The sequence below is a fragment of the Pecten maximus genome, chromosome 9 (genome assembly GCF_902652985.1).
Source record: "Pecten maximus chromosome 9, xPecMax1.1, whole genome shotgun sequence".
Classification (NCBI taxonomy): Eukaryota; Metazoa; Mollusca; class Bivalvia; order Pectinida; family Pectinidae; genus Pecten; species Pecten maximus.
In genome coordinates this window covers 12,567,108-12,590,207 of record NC_047023.1, presented here as the reverse complement: position 1 = coordinate 12,590,207, position 23,100 = coordinate 12,567,108, and the positions used below count along the sequence as shown (strand labels likewise).

The window sequence follows — 23,100 nt, the reverse complement described above, 5'->3', positions numbered from 1 at the left end:
ACATTGCTATTTTTATTGAAGAATATTTGTAACAGTACGGATAGTCACAGTCATAGAACTACTAGCTGCATAATCTGGATTGTCGCACATCTTATAAACATCTTCTCAATGTTGGAGAATGCGTCTTGGTTTGGCTGTTACCGAAGTCCTAATTATTTTCAGGTTCAGATTTGCGATTTTGCTATCTCACAGTCGGGTATGATACCGACAATACAAGCAGACTCGTATCCCTCTCTCACCATTGTAAAACTATGAAATTTCTCATGAATGACTCTATTCATTGACAGGCAAATCAAGAAATTGCTCATTTGCAGTAACATTCAGAAATCTAAACCGATAGAATTGATATAATGCAATTCACCCAAAGCACGCGTATCGAAGAAGTGGCTGAATCATAGGGAAAAAATACTTTATACAACTTAAATTTCTTCAGCAGGATAAACCGACGTTGCAAACTTTAAAATTTTTGTTGGGGGTTTCACGGCCAAAGGTCACATTAAGACGGTGTCCTAGTTTGATGACGTCATAGTCTGACGTCTTTACCTGGATTGCCATACCTAGACATTGTTGCATGACACCCCACCCGGTCAAACTATACCCACATGCTAGCAAGCTAAACTTTTCTTAACGATGAGTTTAAGGCAATGCTGAAGGTCAAGTAATTCATGAGGGAGAAACAGCATTGTCATTAAGTTTTCAATCATCTTGATTAAATGCAGAGGGATTATGTAAGTCTTTTTTTCGAGCAGAAATAACAAATGTACAAACTAATGATAAAGATACTATTTTTTTAAAGAAAGGCAGAGTATACATAACGCCTCCATTATGAAACCATCGGGGTTAAAAAGCGTTTACAGCCTACCCTTCTCAACATCCAGAAGAACAGCTTTGGAAATTGAAAATATTTTCCAAAGTAGTAAAATGATAAACGTGAAATATATATATACACACACACGTTGGTACCAACGCCCTGTAGTTTTCCTAGATTGTGACTTTTATAATGTAAAGATTTAATAATTTCTAAAACTCGACAGCTTCTGCATCACTTTACTTGTCAATTGCAGTTTGCGTAATGTCATTACATAAATAACACATACACGTGATAATCTGCTATTTGTCCAGCAAACACGTGCCCTGCACTGAAGGCATGGTGTAAGAATAGTATATCTGACGTCGTTATTGCACGATTCGTAAGAGGCGACTAAATACGGGATATTATCATTTTTCTTATTTATTAAGGCTTTATGCTTTATGTTACGTTGAGCATTTTGAAAGTTAAAGAACTGAATTTACAAGTTGTCAGTATAATGTGATCGGATGTGGTGTCCTGCTGGGTTTCTTCGGCAGTATGTTTCAGTGAGGTAGCACTATAATATCAGTATCAGTACTAGACTATGCCAAGGGGAGCTTGGGGGCATTTCTCAAGCTCCTAAAACATACGCATTTCAACACATACACTCACTTAGCACGCACGGAGTGACCTTCTGAAAATGACCATCGCTGTTGGTAAAATGTTAAGCAAAATAACACGAAGTAAAATCCAAACAACATGATACCGACAATACAAGCAGACTCGGATACCCCTCTCACCATTGTGGATAGCCTACTCCTACTATGAAATTTATCATGCATGACTCTATTCATTGACAGGCAAATCAAGAAATTGCTCATTTGCAGTAACATTCAGAAATCTAAACCGATATAATTGATATAATGCAATTTATCCAAAGCACGCGTATCGAAGGAGTGGCTGAATCATAGGAAAAAATACTTTATATGACTTAAATTTCTTCAGCAGGATAAACCGACGTTGCAAACTTTTAAATTTTTGTTGGGGGTTTCACGGCCAAAGGTCACATTAAGACGGTGTCCTAGTTTGATGACGTCATAGTCTGACGTCTTTACCTGGATTGCCATACCTAGACATTGTTGCATGACACTCCACTCGGTCAAACTATACTACCCACATGCTAGCAAGCTAAACTTTTCTTAACGATGATTTTAAGGCAATGCTGAAGGTCAAGTAATTCATGAGGGAGAAACATTATTGTCATTAAGTTTTCAATCATCTTGATTAAATGCAGAGGGATTATGTAAGTCTTTTTTTCGAGCAGAAATAACAAATGTGCAAACTAATGATAAAGATACTATTTTTTTAAGAAAAGCAAAGTGTACATAACGCCTCCATTATGAAACCAACGGGGTTAAAAAGCTTTTACAGCCTACCCTTCTCAACATCCAGAAGAACAGCTTTGGAAATTGAAAATATTGTCCAAAGTAGTAAAATGATTAACGTGATATATATATATATATACACACACACGTTGGTACCAACGCCCTGTAGTTTTCCTAGATTGTGACTTTTATAATGTAAAGATTTAATTTCTAAAACTCGACAGCTTCTGCATCACTTTACTTGTCAATTGCAGTTTGCGTAATGTCATTACATAAATAACTCATACACGTGATAATCTGCTATTTGTCCAGCAAACACGTGCCCTGCACTGCAGGCAGGGTGTAAGAATATTATCTGCGGTCGTTTTTGCACGATTCGTAAGAGGCGACTAAATATGGGATATTATCATTTTTCTTATTTATTAAGGCTTTATGCTTTATTTTACGTTGAGCATTTTGGGAGTTAAAGAACTGAATTTACAAGTTGTCAGTATAATGTGATCGGATGTGGTGTCCTGCTTGGTGTCTTCGGCAGTATGTTTCAGTGAGATAGCACTAGAATATCGGTATCAATACTACACTATGCCGGGTGGAGCATATCTCAAGCTCCTAAAACATACGCATTCCAACACATACACTCACTAAGCAAGCACGGAGTGACCTTCTGAAAATGACCATCGCTGTTGGTAAAATGTTAAACAAAATAACACGAAGTAAAATCCAAACAACATCAGACCAGCACACTTAAAATAAATGTCTGATAGAGACAACACTATAGAAATGCATTTTTCTAATTTATTTTGTATTTTCGTTTCGGTTTTCATCTTTGGCATAAAAATCAACACTCCTATGCTGATTGTATGACATCTATAATAAGTAATATCATAAACATAAATTAAACAATTTTTCGTTACATAAATTATTATTACAAATATAATTTCAAAGTATTGAAAAATAATTGTCCAGGTTGACACGCAATTTCTGATAAATACAGAATCATTTCATGCAAATTATTTAAACATATATGTAGATGTATATCCATGAAAAATATATGATATGACGAATAAATACACAAATATGACAGGTTGAAATATTGCTCGACTTTCACCTGGCCTGAGCTGTATGCATATGTTCAGATATGAAGCGCTATTGTCCACAAGCGCTAAATCTTGGTCGGCGCCATACCATAACTATCACAACCAAAATCTATTCAATCACATTTTGTCACATCATGATGTGGAAGCAATGAGACAACACAACAGGATATGTAATGACGTCACAAAATGAAGTTAAAATCCAAACTTGTGTATGTCCTGTACGATATACGATATATACATTGTAGTTCATGATCACTATAAAATATATCTAAATCTCAATTTGGTTCCTTTTCATCGTCAGTAATGGGAACGTTAGTTCGTTGACACTGGTTTTCAGCCATTTTGAGTTTGTCTAGCGCTTCGTCTCTCTCCTTCTCAGCCCGAATACGAAGATCTCTCTCGGCGTCGACCTTTCCTTGGATGTCTTTCCTCACACACGTGTTCACAGCTGTAATTCAATATATAATTAATCATTTTCATATCTTTGCTAATGATGTTTCATAGATGATATGATTTATAGTTTTATGATGTAATATTTCTTTCCTGCTCAGATTTTGCTGGTTTGTCACCCCGAGAATAACGGAACATCGTTAGTGCATTATTCAGTCAGGCCACAGCTGTGTTGTTGTTTTTGTTTTTGTTTTTTTTTTTTTTTTTTCGTTTTCGTTTTTGTTTTTGTTTTTTGTTTGTTTGTTTCTTCTTTTTTTGGACATTAACGTGTTATTCGCCTGTGATCATTTGTGCAAACCTTTCAATCGTGAATACAATTAATCCATCGCCTATTAATGATAATCTATATGCAGCCGTAATAAAATCTTTACTGAGCTAATTTGTTGTTTACGTACAGACGAAACCTTCCCATGCGTACTAAGGGGCATAACTCCCACTACCTGTATGACTGTCTATATCTCAATTACTTAGACAATATTGTTACTCTGGCTAAACTATTTAAATCTTGTACTTTCAGGCTGGTTTTATTGAATCATCCGTTTAGGATGGGGTGCTTGATTTGAAAAACAAAAACTACTTACAAACTAGGAGTTTGAAGAACCGCCAGAGTCGGAGAAGGATCATAAGAATAACGGCGTCTCTCACGAAGCTGCTGACATGTGATAGAGACAATGAAACATCTAATGCAAATGATATGACGACAACTGCTCCGTCAAAAACCTGTAACGGAACAAAAGTACTGAAAATAACTGGCTCACTCAATCAAATAAATACCTGGCCTGGACATATGTATTACATTACCAGTATATATGTACATTGTATGTATCTGAACAAATTTGGCCTCGGCCCTTGGTATAGACGGAAGGACCTGTCGCTCTAGTCTCGTCTGAATTAGATAATTACTCTCGACGGTTTAACAGTGTGGAGTGTTGTACTTTAGTCACCATCTGCGCTAGACCAGGCTTCTGATTGAATTACACTCCAGGAAGAAGCCTTGGTCAGCGAAAATGTTGGTCACCACGCTTCTGAGTGTATCGGGATACCTTATTTGTCCCTGAAGTATATCGTTATGAATAATGAAATTAGGTACATTGTACCTATTGTTTAATGCCATTGACTCCCTTGTGAGGTGACTTTATTGTACTCTTGTGTATAATGGCGGGTGGTCGGGGTCTTCACTTACATACTTACATATAACAAAAAATAAAAACAAATAAATAAATAAATAAATTAACAAAACAAGCAAAAAAACACTGCATGTGTTTCAAGTGGATAGTATTAAAAAGACAGGGGAATCTCATCCTAAGGGAATGATTAGTTGCCGAGGTTTGCCGAGTGTTTGTAAATTTAAGTACATATGTACCGTACCCCTCGGGTTGGGATTGAATGATTATTTTCCTCTTATCCTGTTTACCCTCTTATGTATCTAATATTGCCGTAACACCAATGCAAGACAATGTCGACGTGACGTGATTGAATTGTGGACGTGACGTCATTGTATTGTTGCCGCGACGTCATACAATTGTTGAGAACGTGCGAAGAGCACGTATAGCTAGCCTTTTCCCCGCAGTTCTGTTTTATTTAGAACAATTTATTTGAGTTTGATGAGGAATTTGATTAAATCCGTTTATATGTAAAACAGAAAAAGCTGTCATGTAAACGTGAAATATCTGTTACTTCAATTTATTGTTTTAAAAAAGTTTCCAATATAATTTGTAAAATGTTTATTTTTCTTTGACACAATTCTTTGTGTATAATTTAGTAACTTGATTAAATTGATCAATATATCTGCCATTTTTTGTGACATGTCTCGGTATTAGAGACTGTCGTATTAAGTGACTTGTCTGTCAGAGTATAAAATGCCTGTCAATATTACCTTGTACCGCAATTTTCAGGAAATCGTTCTGTTGTTTTAATGTTTTGATATCCGTTGTAATACTTTCTGTTGATTCAGACACACTTTTGCGAACGATAAGAAATTTTACAAAATAGATATGTAGCATTTTGGTGACATGTCTGTCACGTTACGTAACAAGTCTATAAATGTTACGTCAAAATTGATATCTTATCAGTGAATAATTTTGTTTTAGGACTAATTATGTTTGGTAATATCATTTCTGCTCGAGGGATTGTATCAGTCATACACCAAAGACGTATATGACTATCGAGTATACGCCTCTAAATCTGCCAGAACATGCCAGAATACAAATAACAAAACTGCGCACTTCGAATGTTAAATTCCCAATAGAAACGGGTAGATGGTATAATATCTCTAGAGAGAATCGTTTATGTAATTTATGCGCGGAAAGTATTGGCGACGAATTTCATTACTTGTTTGTATGCAACAATACTGCTTTATCTTCCCTAAGAAACAAATATATACCTCGCTATTATTATACAAACCCAAATATCGATAAGTTAAAGGGTTTATTATCAATATACAACCAACAAGTTCTGATAGGTTTATCTATTTTCGTAACCAAAATGTCTCCTCTTTTGTAATTAATTCTTGTGCAAATGTTCATCTATTCTGGTTTAAATATTAAGCTGTTTATATGTATACATTCATAACATAGTGTATATTTATAAGAATGAGTTATATATAGGTGCGTATGCGAGCGCGTGTCTAAATTGTATAATTACACGCTCATGTATGAGAATATTATGTTTTTGAACGTATGCATTGTGTGTGTGTGTGGCTGGTGTTATTATATACACACATGTACATGTAACTGTTATTACCAAAGTTAACTGTCCATTCTGTCAAATGTATTTGTATGCCTCCTCATGTTACACATATCTTATGTGTCTGAGTGTTGAATAAAAATCTGAAATCTGAAAAATCTCTGGTCATAACCAGGTAATTTAGTTATCAGATACTGAATCGTACACACACTGGGGAGTAGGTGTAGTCAAACCAGAATGACCTGTCGCGTTGACCTTATCGTGGAATATTGTGGGTAATTCCATTTGTGCACAGGTGTGTTAACAAAACATATTGATTAGGAATACTACTGGGTCCAGCAGGGTGCTGTTTTGGACTATTCGTTTTTGTTACAATTTTATATTGACAACACAGGGATTGTGCCATTTATTTTTGATGCATGGTTTACACATATTAAAGTAACTATGTGATCAATTGTTCACCTGCTAACAGTTTTGTCACTAAATCTAGACCAGTATAAATACAACTGATGCAGCTGATGATGAAGTTTTTACTTTATAAACAACTAACAGATATACATGTATATATAAAAAGCACAGTTCCCCCCTAAATGACTATAGACTCGTCTGTAATCAATATGCAAATTTAAAGTTCAACACGACAGGTCATTCTGGTCGGACTACATATACCAATCGGAAAACCACTCGGGCTTTTCCGTCATATCTTCGGCAAAACACTGATATGACGGTTAGGCCCGAGTGGTTTTCCGATTTAGGTATATACACATTTCGTTCCAGACGTTTAACACATATCTCTTTGGCATATATAGAGGGTTTGATAGTCTGTTGACATTCTACAAACAATAGAACTTCATCTGTTCCTTTCGAAAAAAGGCTTTGATCTTTCGATGTAATGACACGTTCTCAAAGCGAAACCAGTACGTCGACTGATTTACTGACCTCAATTGGATGCGAACTAATTCTCCATACACAATCCAATAACTTGTACTTTTGATTTATTTGAATGTTGTTATCATTATCAACGGGTTTAGCGTCAACTATTACGGCATTTCGGCCCTTCAATGGACGAGATTTAAGTGTATGGCGACCACGCGCCATCACTATCACCTACCAAATACACTGCACTAGACCGGCCACCAGACACTAAGTTGTTTTGTTAAGAATTGCCCAGCTAGATTCTAATGCTAGCTTCTTTCTCCCTAGTTTGAAACTTAGAATCAGACATATCCTAGGGACCAAAATCATAAAGCTCAATTTTATTTCTGATTTCAATATTCTAGAGACAGTAGCCAGTCTACTACTGCACGTGTTTACCACCACTGTCAAGAATACGAAAGTTTTTTTTTTTTTTTGAAACGTCAGACCTCCGGCTACCGGCACCACATCAGTAGCCACAGCCGTGAATTAGATTTTGGGTAAGCATCCAATGCTCTAGCGACGATGTGCTGGTGCAGTTAACAACTGTAACTTTTCAGTAGTATTACCGTGTCAAGATATATGACATGTCAAATTGACATTTATTCGCGAAACAATATCAGATTTCATAATTTATTTTCTATAAATAGATGTTTTATGATGCATTATATCTAAGCTTGTAAAGTATACATTTAAAAAAGGTATATTTTAAGAAAATTAAATGATGTATTCCTCATATCAGTGGTAATAAAAATAAATCAAAAATAAATGTACATTATGTTGCTTGCCTTTAACTAAGGTAACTATTGCGACAGTGCTCGTGTATCTATCACCAGAACAGACATCATTAACGAGAAGTAGGAAACAGCTGCGTATATTCTCCATTCCCTGTATCTATTACTTAATTAATGTTCATCTCTGATATTAGCTTGTGTTTTTATACAATATCCATAAGAGTGATGGCAGGGTGATATATTAGCCCAGTTGTGCCGTTACATTATTTCAGGTCTGACGAAATGAATACAAACCTCCAATTTCTTCTTGAAAAAGGCGACTCCGTCAGCAATTATTTTTAGTGTTATCTGTAGTAATAAAATATATTCTGTTCATGACATGTTTTCAACGACAAAAAACAAACAAATAAACAAACAACAACAAAAACAAAACAACAACAAAAAACAAAAAATATGATTTTTTATCCGATCTTAAAATAGTTTAGCACAAATTTTTGCAAAGAAATATTTCAACTACTCTATAGTTTAATGTGGACACAATACAGTATTGACAAAGCAGCACGTGCAAAGGGTCAACGAAATTTGATGAGACATGCATTATTATTTGTAATAATTCTGTTGAAACCTTACACTTAAAACCACCTACCTCTAGCACAAATATGGAGAGAATTGATAAACCTGTGTAGTGAAGACCGTTTTCAACTTCTTCTTTCTTGGAATGGTTTTCATCATCACCCGACACTGAAACATAGATAACGTTTTAATTACCGGCCAGAATACCACAACGTTATTTAATAACTATTTGTATAGTGAGTTATTATATTGTTCCTCGTGTTAAATATCACTGTATTTCCTGAGACTGTTTTCTAGCATATTAACACGTTAATATATCATAATATTTACGTCTGTACTATATAATATAAATATCTCAAATACCACAGAATACAGAATTTAAAATCATCGTGCAGTTGACGTTAGTAGTTGGGATCTGATTGCAAAAAGAAAATATGTATTTTATTATATTTGGTAAACACAAATTTTTTGAAGTAGTTTCACAAGAAATGCACTGCACCTATCCTGGTGGAACCGAAATCATGAGTTTGAAAAAAAAATATAGAAAAATAAGAATATTATAGCAATAGGAATAGTATAATAATAAGAAAAGTATAACAATGAGAATATTAGAAGAATATTATAACAATGAGAATATTATAACAATAAGAATATAAGAAATAAGTAGCAATCCCAAAGATATTCTAAGATTTTCAAAAGACATATCACAGAATTTTTTTTCCCCAAAATCTAGTTATTTTCAGGCGACGAGTTATGAAGGCAAAACAGGTATACAAGTATTTGTAAGGTAGAGAAAATTAGCAATGCAGTCTTTTGAAATGGATGCAGCAGGTTATGTTTGTTATCATGTAAAGTGAGAATGGTAATTGTATTATTTTTATGGTAGTATTCATTTAAAGTGGGAACGACAAGTGTATTCTGTTCTGAATTCCCTAACTATACAGACAGATATTTGTACAGATTGAAGGAGTTTTTGATTCATCGAATGCTCCACAATAAGTATTTTGTTTCTTAAGGACAGTGAATATTAGTTTTGTACAGATATATATATATTTTTTTTTTATAATTTTTTTATTTTCCAAAAACACATTTATCATTAACAGTCAATAATTTTAATATATCACATGCACACTACTGCCATAATCTTTTAACAAGTATCCTAACTACTCACACTCATCTTCATCCTCATCATATAATCCTCATCCTTATCATCAACATCACCATCCAATTATTATCATCATCATCAAATCATCATCATCATCATCATCATCATCATCATCATCATCAAATCATCATCAGCATCAAATCATCTTCAATAGTCATCATCCTCAACTGCAATAATCATCCTCGTTCTCACCACCACCATCATCATCAATCCTCATCAAACATCAATCGTCATCATCATCATCCTCATCATTATCATCATTCAATCACCAGCATCCTCACCATCATCATCATCATCAACATCATCATCATTCAATCATCATCATCATCATCATCATCATCATCAAATCATCATCAGCATCATCCTACTCATCATCATCATCATAATCATCATCATAATCATCATCATTCAATCATCATCATCATCATCATCATCACCATCATCATCCTACTCATCATCATCATCATCATCATCATCATCATCATCATCATCATCATCATCATCATCATCATCATTCAATCATCATCATCACCATCACCATCATCCTCACCATCATCATCATCAATCAACATGCATCATCATCATGATGATTCACCCTCAATAAAACTCACAATTTTATCATCTTCAGCAGCAGCAGCAATATTCACATCATAGGTGCAATTCATAATCAATGACATATGTGTAACATAATATTTTTTCTTTCTTTCTCACACACAGTCGCAGTCACAACAATATAGACTTTTGCACTTTCAAATACACATCAACACACACACGCACCCTCATCACACACAAACATACACAAAAGCAAATACTTTTGTACATAATATGTAGAAGAGAGAGAGAGAGAGAGAGAGAGAGAGAGAGAGAGAGAGAGAGAGAGAGAGAGAGAGAGAGAGAGAGAGAGAGAGAGATGTGCCATTTCGTATAATAACAGATTATCGCAATGTGCTTAATAACATACAAAACAAAGACAAAAAAAATAGTTGAGAAGTATTGTCAAGAGTTGGGTGTTGTCTGTAAAAGTTTATCCCATTTTTTCCATCTATTATGAAATGTATCTATATTTCCCTTATCTTTACCAATAAAAACATATTTTTGAATATTGTAATTATCTCTAATAGTAAGTTTCAGTGCTTGTACTGATAGAATTTGCTGTAAACATCTTGTTCTATAGATGTACTGCTTCATAATGAGTAATATAAGATTATCTGTTTTATAATATATATTTTTCTTGTTTCTCATGCCAAAAATGAAAGTTTCTTTATTGAAAGTAAATGGAATCAATAGCGTATCTAGCAAAAATTCAAAGTTATCAAAAAATGACTGTACTTCTTTGCATTCCCATAATAGATGTACAATTGTTTCTGATTCTGTTTTAACAGAAGAAGCAGATTGGACTACCAGTCAATCCGATTTTGAATAAATATGAATTAGTGGTTAATATATGTTGGTTTATTCTATATTGGAGCCACTGTAATTTAGAACTTTTAGTAACTTCGAAAGGGATCATAAATATATTCTTCCAAGTTTCATCATCTAATTCAAACATTCTATTCCATTTCTTTTTTCCTGTAGATATATTGTTGTTTAAAGAAAGTATGTTATAGAAGTCTTTAGAGCCCTTAATATTTCTTAAAAAAAATTCTAAATGAATGGGTACTAATGGATATGTTAGATTTTCATTTTCTATATGCTTGTGGGCAGTGTATTTCCTAATAGAGTTTATTATACCATGGTATGTAAGGAAGTTGGTATTGATATTGTATTTATCTTTAAATTCCTGAAAAGTATAAAAAGTATTTAAATTTGGCAATTTAAATAAATCATTGATTATAAAAATCCCCTTCTGATACCATTTCTTATAAAACACCATTTTATTATTTACTGTTAAGTTTTTATTAAACCAGATGGGTGTTTTCATTATTGAAAAATTCCTATTTACTAAAAATGTCTCTTCTTTCTCTTTAAGGCATCCCCAGGATTTGAACACATCTTTCCAAAATTTGTTTTTGCATTTCATTTCACATTTTCTTATGTATCCTGATCCGTAATTAGCTAACATACCTATATCAATACTTCTGCCTAAGATTAGTTGCCATTTACTTGCTTTAGAGTATAACCTTCTAATCCATGATAACTTTAGCGCCTTTATAAAAGAATATATATCAAGCATTTTCAAACCCCCTTCTGTATAGTCTTTTATGATAATGTCCCTTTTCACCTTGTCTACTTTACTATTCCAAAGAAAGCTATAGAGTTCTGTGTTTAGTCGTTTGATAAATGCTAAATCAGGATCAGGTAGAGCTATAAAAAGGTGGTTAAATTGTGATACCAAAAGAGATTTAATTATATGTATTTTACCAATAGGAGTAAGCATCCTTTTATTCCAATTATTCAAAAGAGATTTAAGTTTAACCAATTTCTTGTCAAAGTTCATTTTAGTCATTTTATGTAAATCTACATGGAAGTCAATACCCAATATGTTAAATTTTTGGTTTCCCCAATGTAGGTTCCATTCTGGGCAAAATTGTTCTTCACTATATTTCATGCTACCTATCCATATTACTTCTGTCTTGCTTTTATTTATTTTTAACCCAGATATATCTGCATATCCTTTTAACTCATCCAATGTCTCTCTTAATGAATTTCTAGATCCATCAAGGATAACTGATGTATCATCTGCATATTGAGATAACAGTAGTGGAGTATCTTCTATATTTATTCCTTTAATATTATCATTATTTCTTATTCTAATTGCTAGGACTTCAGCACATAAAATGAATAAATATGGAGATATAGGGTCACCTTGTCGACATCCACGTTTAATATTAAAAAATGAAGATAAATTGCCCCCCTGATTTACAGATGAATTTGAACCATTTTGAAAAATATGAACCCAGTTCTTTATATCATCCCCAAAGTTAAAAAAATCAAGCACTTTATCAATAAAATCCCAACTAACCGAGTCAAAGGCTTTTTCAAAATCTATTGTGAGTAACATTCCAGGAATATCATTCTCTTCTGCATAGTGCATAATATCATATATAACTCTAGTGTTTTCACCTACATACCTACCTGAAATAAAACCAGACTGATCAGTATTGATAAGTTTATCTAACACTTTTCTTATTCTATTTGCAATTGAACCTGAAGCAATTTTATAAATTGTATTCAGAAGTGAAATGGGTCTCCAATTCTTCAAGTATTGTCTTGGCTTATCTCCCTTTGGTAAACATGTTATGATTCCCTGTTTTTGTGTAACAGATAAATTTTTAATATCAAATCCATATTGAATTGATCTTACTACAAAATGACCTAATTGTTTCCAAAAACATTTAAAGAATTCTACTGTAAAGCCATCAGATCCTGGACTTTTATTATTTTTCATATTTTTTAGAGTTTGAGATGCTTCACTTAAAGTAATGTTACCCTCTAAACTGTTTGTTTCTATAAAATTCAATTTTGGTATATTATTTACATTAAGATATTCATTCAAATTTATATTGCAATAATTGGAAATTATTGTCTTCTGAATACAATCTTTCATAATATTGCTGCACTTCATTTAAAATTTCCTCTTGATTCCTGATTATTTCTCCACCATCTTTTTCTATGACTGGTATAATTTTTGTAACAAAATTCCTATTTTCTAAATTGAAAAAATACCTGGTAGGTTTTTCACCTTCTTCAACCCATTTTACTTTAGACCTCAAAATGTTCCCTTTAAGTTTATACTTTCTAATTGATTCTAATTCTTTTTGGCAGGCCTCTAATTCTTCTAAATTTACCTTCTCCTGAGCTTCTATTTTTATAATTTTTTCCCTGAGATCTTGCTCTTGATTATTTCTTTGTTTTTTCTTAAAAGACGCATATGAAATGGTTTTCCCTCTAATTTCAAATAAAATAGTTTCTAAAAAGAGTTGATCGTTTATTGTAAACTGAATATCTTGGTTTGGAATATCATCTACACTATTCAGATTATAAATAGGCACAACATATTGTGTTTTTACATCTAGAATATGTTTATTAATTAATTTCAAATAATCTAAGTCATGAAGTAAGGAATTGTTGAATTTCCATAGACCTTTGCCTTTCTTGAATTCATTAAATTTTACTGTAATACATGGAATGGAATGATCAGATCTATAGCCTGGGTCAATATTTGCTTTTTGTATACAAGATAAAAGGTTCTCAGAAATTAAAAAATAATCTAATCTTGCTTGTTTTATTGGACTTCTTCTCCTCCATGTGTATCTTTTACTATCTGGGTGGTGTTCTCTATATATGTCAATAAGCCCCAGTTCCTCTATTATCTCTCTTTCTCTCGCTCTAGGGTTGTTAACTTGCCTATAATTATTACAGTCTAAATCAGGATTCAATACTAAATTAAAATCTCCACAGATAATAAATGAATCATTATTGAACTCTGATATAGTATCTACAACCTTATCATAAAAAATAGGTGTATCTAAATTTGGGCCATATATAGTAACAAGGGTAAATCTCTTTTCATCCGTGATAATATCTAGCGCTAAAAAATTGCCATCTGGACTTTTCTTTTCTTTTATAACTTTTGCTTCAAAATTATTATTGAGTAAGATTGCAACCCCCCTTGAATTAGAGTTAAAAGAACTGAAGTAACAGGAGTAGCCCCATTCTGCTCTAATAATATTTTCTAAATCTATAGTAAAATGAGTGTCTTGTATACAATAAATATTAAAGTTCATATCCCTCAAATATGCAAATACATCCTTACGTTTATTTCTATCACCCAACCCTTGACAATTAGCAGTTAGAATTCGGATTCCTTCCATAATAGGTTCCACATGGTGACAGAGTGTATATTGATATTACTGGCATTGCTTACCTGTCTGATACATATAGTTTCTCGGCACACAAGAAGAAAGGAAATAAAAGTAAAATAAAACATTAGCAGATAAAGAGAGCGACGACAATAAAGTGTCAGATATATTTGATATGTTTTCAGTATAAATTCTGTATTTAGGTCTCAAGTGTTCACAACGGATGTCAATAATATCATGTCATTATCGGGTTCAAGTGACGGTGACGGAACCGCTTAAAAAAAATCATGATTCACTGAAAAGTGGAATTATATGCAAAAATGTCATACAAACCATACATAAACCTACCTGGAATAACATCAAGGTCTACCAAAAATATCATACAGATTTAACTTACCTGGAATAACATCACGGTATACCAAAAATATCATACAAATTTAACCTACCTTGAATAACATCAAGGTCTACCAAAACTATCATACAAATTTAACCTACTTTGAATAACATCAATGTCTACTAAAATATCATACAAATTTAACTTACCTGGAATAACATCAAGGTCTACCAAAAAATATCATACAAATTTAACCTACCTTGAATAACATCAAGGTCTACCAAAAATATCATACAAACTTAACCTACCTTGAATAACATCAATATCTACCAAAAATATTATTCAAACCACGCATTGACCTACCTGGAATAACATCAAGGTCCACCAAGAGCAGAAATAAAACCAAGATGGCGTCCAACAGAAGAAGGCACATTGATACAGCGTGGACAAATTTATGATGCATAATAGCTGCAAGTTTTTCTCTTATACTACAACAGACATAATACTAATAATAAAAAGAAATGGTTATAATGACAATAGACACGATGTTATAGGCATTGATATATTTACATTCAGATATGTTAAACTTAGTCTTTCTTAAATAGATACACCTTTATTTTACCCATTCCCAGTATATTCATTTGAACGAATAACATCTTAAAATTGAATTCCTTTTTGTGATAGATTCGCAACCAATCTGATACATAGTCAAAGCCTTGCAGTGACGATAATCAATATAACGTCACAATGACGTCATAATAACGCAATTGTTCTCGATCAGAATCCCGGGTTCGTTTGATTCATTAGTAGCGCATGGCGAAGCATTTCGATGACGTTGATCAAAATGTTGTAGCAATCACGTCATGTTATCTTGACTGCATACAACTGTAGATGCAGAGCAGGTTGCGGCGCCAAATGTAAATGTATATCATTGGATGCAAGAACTGCTATCCCTTGTATAATGGAGACAATGGAAGGTGACTTTGGGAAGACAACGAAACTGAAGAGAGGGGAAGATAAATTGAGGACACAGCCAACTTGAAATTTGCTATCACATATCACAGCTGAACAGTATGGCATAAACGGAAATATCTCAAACTTTTCATTCGACCTGAAGTTTAATTCTTTCGTCATTCCGTACATAATTTACAACCAAGTACACCAATCATTAAATCTGTCCCACACACGTTCTTACACATCGGAGTAGACGTGTACTGTTAATCTATCAAAGTGACAGCAAGCGCCGCATAGAAGTATATTGAGTACATGTGCTATAGGGGATTATATATATCATATGAAGAGGTGGGAATTTGGGGGGTGGGGTTGAGGGTGGGTGGGTGGGTGGGGGTGGGGGTGGACGCCCGGGGTGTGGAGGATGTGGTGGATGGGGATTGGGGGGGGGGGGGGGGGGGGGGGGGGGACGGGGGAGGGGGGTAACCATATTGTATGTTTTACAAACGTTAAATTTAGATCCTGTGATGCATTGATACCCTTCTTTCCTTTAGACTCCTATACTCATAGCTCAGTAGGGTAATGGTGTGAAAAATCGGAATATGTAAATAAACTATCACATATAAAATCTAGTGAAAAATTGATAATTATCACGCAAATAAAGAAAAGGTTTCTCCTGGACTGTTGGTCTGTATAACAAATATCTTTGTGTGATGTTTTAAAAAAAATAAGTTATTTTTTCTTATTTCATTGCTGGCCAAATTCCGGTTTCGTTTGGGCATTTCCATCGTTCTAATCTCTCCATAGTAAACTCAGATACTGGAATTAATATTCTTGTTTCAATCGATACACTCATTGTTCTTTCAGTCAATTTATCGTATTGTTTTACTGGGTTTAACTTCATTGGTATAGCCAAAGTTATATGGGGACCGTTGTCAAGGAGACACAATGAAAACAAAACTCAAAGCGGGACTGACGGAAAAAACAGGGGGTAAGGGTATGAAACATCATTACGATCCTAAGTGCTGTGAGAGGGAAGCAGACAGCAGGTCAACTCTGGTTTCTAGTAACTAAATACAATCTTTGATTCTGTTTGGGGGCGGGGGTGGGGGCGGGGGTGGGGCGGGGAGGGGTGTATAAGTCACTGTCTTCCATAGACATGCTGTTGTAACATAGTTCTAATTCAAATCTGAGATACATAGAAATTTAAAATACACATAGCATCTATCCTATCGAGCTTGAATATTGAAAACAAACTGTGACCATGTTTAACTTGCTAAGAAATCTACTCACCTCTTTTTCTGGTCGAGGGATACATCGGGATCCTCCATTGCGGTTTGTTTAAAAACTGTCTCCCGTACCACTTACGTCAGTTTCCTTATATATACACAACAAGGTGTATATATTTATAAAAGTCACTTTTGTATGCATACACAATCCGTTTTAAATCCGACTGAACCATAATAAGCGCCGAAAAATATCAAAAAGTAGGTTCACATGTCGTGTTTTGGTGAAATTTAGAAATCTATATCATTTTTAACTCCTATTGATTTGGGATATTTTTATCGGGTGCCCAATAAGGGATTTTTTCCTCTATTTTATGTGTATATATTGTAACATGTACACTGAACAAATCTTGCGTCTAATACTGATAACCTCGGGGTACCCCACACCGATAGGGTGTTGATGATATATATGTTATAGATAACACGGCTGACCGTCATGCACTTCCTCATTATCACAAGTGATTTCCACCTTCAACATTTTATATGATATACAGGCTTGTAACGATTGCGACTGACGATGTCAGGATATCTAAACGCTAATCTCAAATGCAATATATTTCAGAGCTTCAAAGCCTTACCTGTAATAAAACCGGACACAATCACTTCTACCCATCATCGTTATCAAAGGTCACCATAAACCATTTAGTGTCAACTGATAAATACTTCAACATGTTCTTAACGCACAGAACAATATTACAGAAAGAATGGATATAGGTTTCATGTCATGTCTGTCTGTTTACCTTAACCGTGATTCATATTAGATCCAAGGCAAGAAAATTACGTCACAACCCAATCGTATGGAGAAAGTAATAATTACATTATGTTGGAATTTATTGTCTATTTTTACAATAGCTTGTGTTTTTGATCGAGTTTTTCAGTAATGAGAATGACTCCAGTGTATAGAAAACATATTACTGTCACTATTTTGGAAGCCATTTTCAGAACCTGTTGTTTTCTTGTTATGAGGTAGAGCATACTACATGTATTAGCAAGTGTGGACGTATAGACTGTTGTCAGTAGGACACGTTAGTGTGTATATATCTGAATGTTGTATATATATGCACAGTTAACCTTCTCCGGAAGAATTAAGTATACAAAAATGGACCTTCTTATCACAGCACCTTAATGTAACTTCCGGATGAGCCCGGTGTTTGACAAACATCTCTGTGCATGTGCGCTACAACGAAAGGTATGCAACGCTAAAAATATCTACATATGTTGCTTACGAGGGTTTCTTTTCTTCGAGTTGCGAGTTGGAAAATGCGAGTTGCGAGTTGGAAAATGCGAGTTGCGAGTTGCGAAATGCGAGTTGCGAGTTACAAAATGCGAGTTGCGAGTTGCAAAATGCGAGTTGCGAGTTACAAAATGCGAGTTGCGAGTTGCAAAATGCGAGTTGCGAGTTGCAAAATGCGAGTTGCGAGTTACAAAATGCGAGTTGCAAAATGCGAGTTGCGAGTTGCAAAATGCGAGTTGCGAGTTACAAAATGCGAGTTGCGAGTTACAAAATGCGAGTTGCGAGTTGCAAAATGCGAGTTGCGAGTTGCAAAATGCGAGTTGCGAGTTACAAAATGCGAGTTGCAAAATGCGAGTTGCGAGTTGCAAAATGCGAGTTGCGAGTTACAAAATGCGAGTTGCGAGTTACAAAATGCCATTATTAATGTTTCTTTAAAAAAAGTGTTGGTCTTTAAAACATACATCCCCAGAAAGCATGTGATTGTCATCGTAGGCTTCATTTTATCGCTAAAACTTATAAACTGGTTATAAACAAATGGGCGGAGCTATGTGCCAAAACAAACTAAAATCCTATTTTTAAAGAGTGGTCATCCGATGCCCTGGTATCTAAAATTGAAAAAAAAAGTAGGTGATAAAATATTTCAATTTTCGCATTAACCAGACTGACTAAAATTGATTACATGAGCCTCTCCTAGATATAAGTCCGTATAGCTCATATGGTAGAACCATCGCTTTAGTGACCCGAAGGTTCTGGGTTCGAATCAACAAAATTAATTTTATTCACATGTTGTTATGTTTTAAAGAATAATACAATTTAATTTTTCTTGGTCATTTCTAAAAAAAATTTTTTCAACATTTAATGCATATTTAATATTGATTTATTTTAAAATTAAGTACATGTATTTAGTTCTGTGTCTGATTATATTCGGCAGTTATTACGAGAAAAGTTTGCTAATATATTGAAATATATGCTAAGGCAAGTTCACGTATACACGGAATGTAAACAACGGCCATGTGTGTAGTTTATGTGTAGTGTAGTATAGTATACGTTTTTGTAGTTTGGTTGTTTCCGGCTTCGTGAAAAATCTCCCGATAAAAATATGTGCGACGAGTGATTTTTATACACTGATGTCTCAAGGATTTCCCCAGTCAAGCGTCGAGGACAGCGGTCATTTTAATGTAAGGAGAGGCTGAATGAGCACCTTGGATTGCCATGAACACATGTGTTCCTCTTCCTTAAAGGATGCTTGTGACCTAATTGAGACCAACCAACCAATTGTTTTCCCATAGACCTTAGTGTTAACGTTTTGGATTATCTCATTCAAATTCTTGAATTGAATATGACGATTATGGTTTATAACAAAAGTTTAGGGTCTGATATAACACCTAATCAAAAAAAAAAGTTGGGTCCTTCAGCTCAAATTTTCTCCACGGTAGCCATTTTGAAAATAGGTGAATTTCGCAGTAAAAAATCTCAAAAATCTTAAATGTTTACCTGTTTACTATTATTACGTGAACTTTTGGGGAAAAAAAACAATCGGACTTAAGAAATTTATATCAACATTTCTTATTGATGGTTACCTATCAGGCTACATATCTATTTTCTCACTTCATAACATACTGGCCAATCAGTGGCTGCCAGACATTTTATCCTTGGCTCAACGTTCTATACACAGGGGCTGTTTCAAAAATATATTTTTTCAATTGGTTGGTTGTTCCCTAATTGGGTCAACACCCGCTCACGTAATCTTTCAAATGAATTGATTTACAAAGAAAGTGAACGAGACAATAAGTACAACTACTGTACGCCCCATCCAATGGTAAGGTGTGACAATCTTTTGTTAACTGATACAATAGAAACTTCTACTTTCACTTAACAATAATTAATTCCGGCTTGTGGAAGTCATTTCGACTCAATACATGTCAAATCAAAATTCCTGACATGATACAACAGATACAACCATGATACTAACTCTGTGATAGACTTTTTTACTGTAACGTTATGTTGAATTCAGTAACCGAAGTAATACAGATATAAGTAGACTTTATGACTACTGATTATTAAAAAAACATTTCTATGTTTTTCTACGTATATATGTGAAAGTACACAAGAAAACAATGTCGGTTGCACAAAGTTTTAGCGATAAAATGAAGCCTACGATGACAATCACATGCTTTCTGGGGATGTATGTTTTAAAGACCAACACTTTTTTTAAAGAAACATTAATAATGGCATTTTGTAACTCGCAACTCGCATTTTGCAACTCGCAACTCGCATTTTGTAACTCGCAACTCGCATTTTGCAACTCGCAACTCGCATTTTGTAACTCGCAACTCGCATTTTGCAACTCGCAACTCGCATTTTCAAAGAAACCCTCGATTCATCTTATCTTTACCGAAAGTGGTATACAGAGAAAGAAAATATTTATTCAACAATTGCCTTCGGATGTGTTATATACGGTAATAATAAAAACTATATAAAAATATCAGCGTTCTTCCTTTGGATTTCCTAAAATATACAGTAATTATCATCTTTAAGAGTTGCTTTCCTCCGTTTCACTCCGAAAGTGCCAGTCTTCTTTCACACCTGTCCAGTCACCCATTGTTAATTACATGGACACCTGTGCTTACTGTTACTTTGAGATTATCATTTTAAACAGTGAAGTGTATCCCCTAACCGAACTTCCCACTGTGCGACTTCTTCAGGAAGACCGGTCATATACACATGTACACATTACCTGTATGTTACCAGAAACATGGACACAAACACACATCAGTGACGACTGACCGAGTTTGGCTGGGTGGACCCGGTCAGACGCTGGAGCTGTCACCTGTACACGTGTACCGTTACCTGTATGTTACACCAGTAAACACACTTACATTTGCAGAATATCACGCCCATATGTCTGTATAAGCATAGCTAAGGCCATGATAAAACATTTATGTTATAAGCAATTACACTGCCGTTATACTTATTAAAAATTATGTCAATTACTTTTATCAGAGACTTGTATAGGTATATGCAAAGCCAATAAAATGAAAATAAAATAAGAACTATATGAGAATTCTGCTGATAAGAGCGGGTCCTCTATATACTCCCTACACGTATATATACATACAATATGTATATATATATATATATATAAAAAATCAACACATATGCTCGACCGCTAGTACGGACGGAGACGGCGTTTATTCAAAAATCGTAAGTAAAGTACATTAGACACGTCTCAATGTTTCTCCTTCTCATTCCCTCTCACAGGTTGTCGCATTAAAATCCTAAAAAACCAAGTGCGCCACCCAAACTGAAACCTATTTATAGGAGAATAGAAGGTGTACCAGCCCGACAATGCTAAAGTTTTGTTTTGTTTTTTTTTGTTTTTTTTTGTTTTTGTTTTTTTTTTTTAGCTGGGATTTCTAACCATTTAGCGACACCCAAACATGCCTCTATAAATGCAATATACATGTATCTACTGTATGCAAAATTTCCATTTTGCCGTACTACATGTGCGACGTTCTGAGCTAGAATGACTACCCAACCTATACCCGATCTACACCTAACCCATGGCCCTATCTGATTGGCTATTGCCAATGCACGAGGCAGACAACCTGTCAACATATACTCCGTGTATTCTCCGAAACCGGGAAAAAGATATACTCTTAGCAGACTCTTAGCAGCAAATAAATGCAATGTATCATTGGTTACTAGAACGTGAAGTAAATTATCTTATGTCTTTATATGGAAATCAGTTAAACCTGAAAAATAGGGAGTCGACATGTGACAAAAACTCTATGCACAATCCTGAACACAATTTACTATTAATCGAGGATATGCAGGATATACAACTCGGATTCGGATATTTTGCAATTTTAAGAAATAACTGCGGCCTTCGTTATTTATTTAAATGCAAAATATCCGAATCCGAGTTGTATATCTTACAACAATACACGAATCATCGTTAATCGTTTCTGAATTATTAGATACAACTCATAGCGTCAATAACTTTTAATTATTGAACATAAAGACATACAATGATTCATCCTCAAGATAATTTCATTCGTATCAAGAACAGAGACAGTGTAAACATCGGTTCTGTACAGGCGAACAATAGGTGAAACACTATAGGTAGAATTTATCTTAATCTGAAAAATATCCTCTAGATTTTCACATCCGCATGTTGTATTCTCGGAAAACTTTTGTCTTTTGCTCTTAATTTGAAAATTCATATTTTCATTTTGTTAATATGGAGAAAGAGCAATCGTTAGCGGCACGGTAACAAACACAATACATACAAAGTACATTTTGTATATAAAATCCAGCAGAAGATTTAGGCAGTAAAATGGTATACACCGTCCATATTTTCAAACTATCACGCAAATCCTGGCTATACATTTTGATAAAATAGAATAAATTATTGATGCAACAAGAGTTCAATTCATTGTAATTGATGTATTTTCTGAAACGTTATTGTTTCTCAGTAAAGGTACAGTCCATATCCTGTTCAGTCCTGAAGCGATATTTGTTGTATTTTGTCTGTATGAAACAATAAAAGTTAACACTAAATAAAAGGTGGAAAATGCATGAAAAAAAAAATTACACTTCTGGCACGGTGCTAGTAAATGTACATGTATGTTTCATAGAAAATGACTAGCGACGACGACTGCCATTTCCTAGTTACAAATAGTAGTTTACTAACTAC

The 23,100-nt window shown here is 34.2% G+C and overlaps 1 protein-coding gene across 1 annotated transcript; it reads right to left on the bottom strand.

The window, feature by feature from the left end:
* Positions 1 to 2,856: 2,856 nt before the first annotated feature.
* LOC117334383 (voltage-gated hydrogen channel 1-like) lies at positions 2,857 to 17,548 on the bottom strand. The gene is made up of 6 exons (XM_033893977.1): positions 17,175 to 17,548; positions 15,294 to 15,418; positions 8,703 to 8,797; positions 8,351 to 8,404; positions 4,304 to 4,442; positions 2,857 to 3,720 (listed from the first exon to the last, which is right to left on the bottom strand). The coding sequence occupies exons 1-6, from the start codon at positions 17,210 to 17,212 to the stop codon at positions 3,548 to 3,550; spliced, it is 624 nt and encodes a 207-aa protein (XP_033749868.1). The 5' UTR covers positions 17,213 to 17,548; the 3' UTR covers positions 2,857 to 3,547.
* Positions 17,549 to 23,100: the final 5,552 nt, after the last annotated feature.

Bases quoted from the DNA above. Each gene is read 5' to 3' on its own strand.
- LOC117334383 (XM_033893977.1), bottom strand. From the start codon at position 17,212: ATGGAGGATCCCGATGTATCCCTCGACCAGAAAAAGAG. The intron at 8,798-15,293 runs GTAGGTCAATGC...TCTATGTTTCAG, and splicing joins GGACCTTGATGTTATTCCAG to TGTCGGGTGATGATGAAAAC. The intron at 4,443-8,350 runs GTTTGTATTCAT...GTTCCGTTACAG, and splicing joins TTTTCAAGAAGAAATTGGAG to GTTTTTGACGGAGCAGTTGT.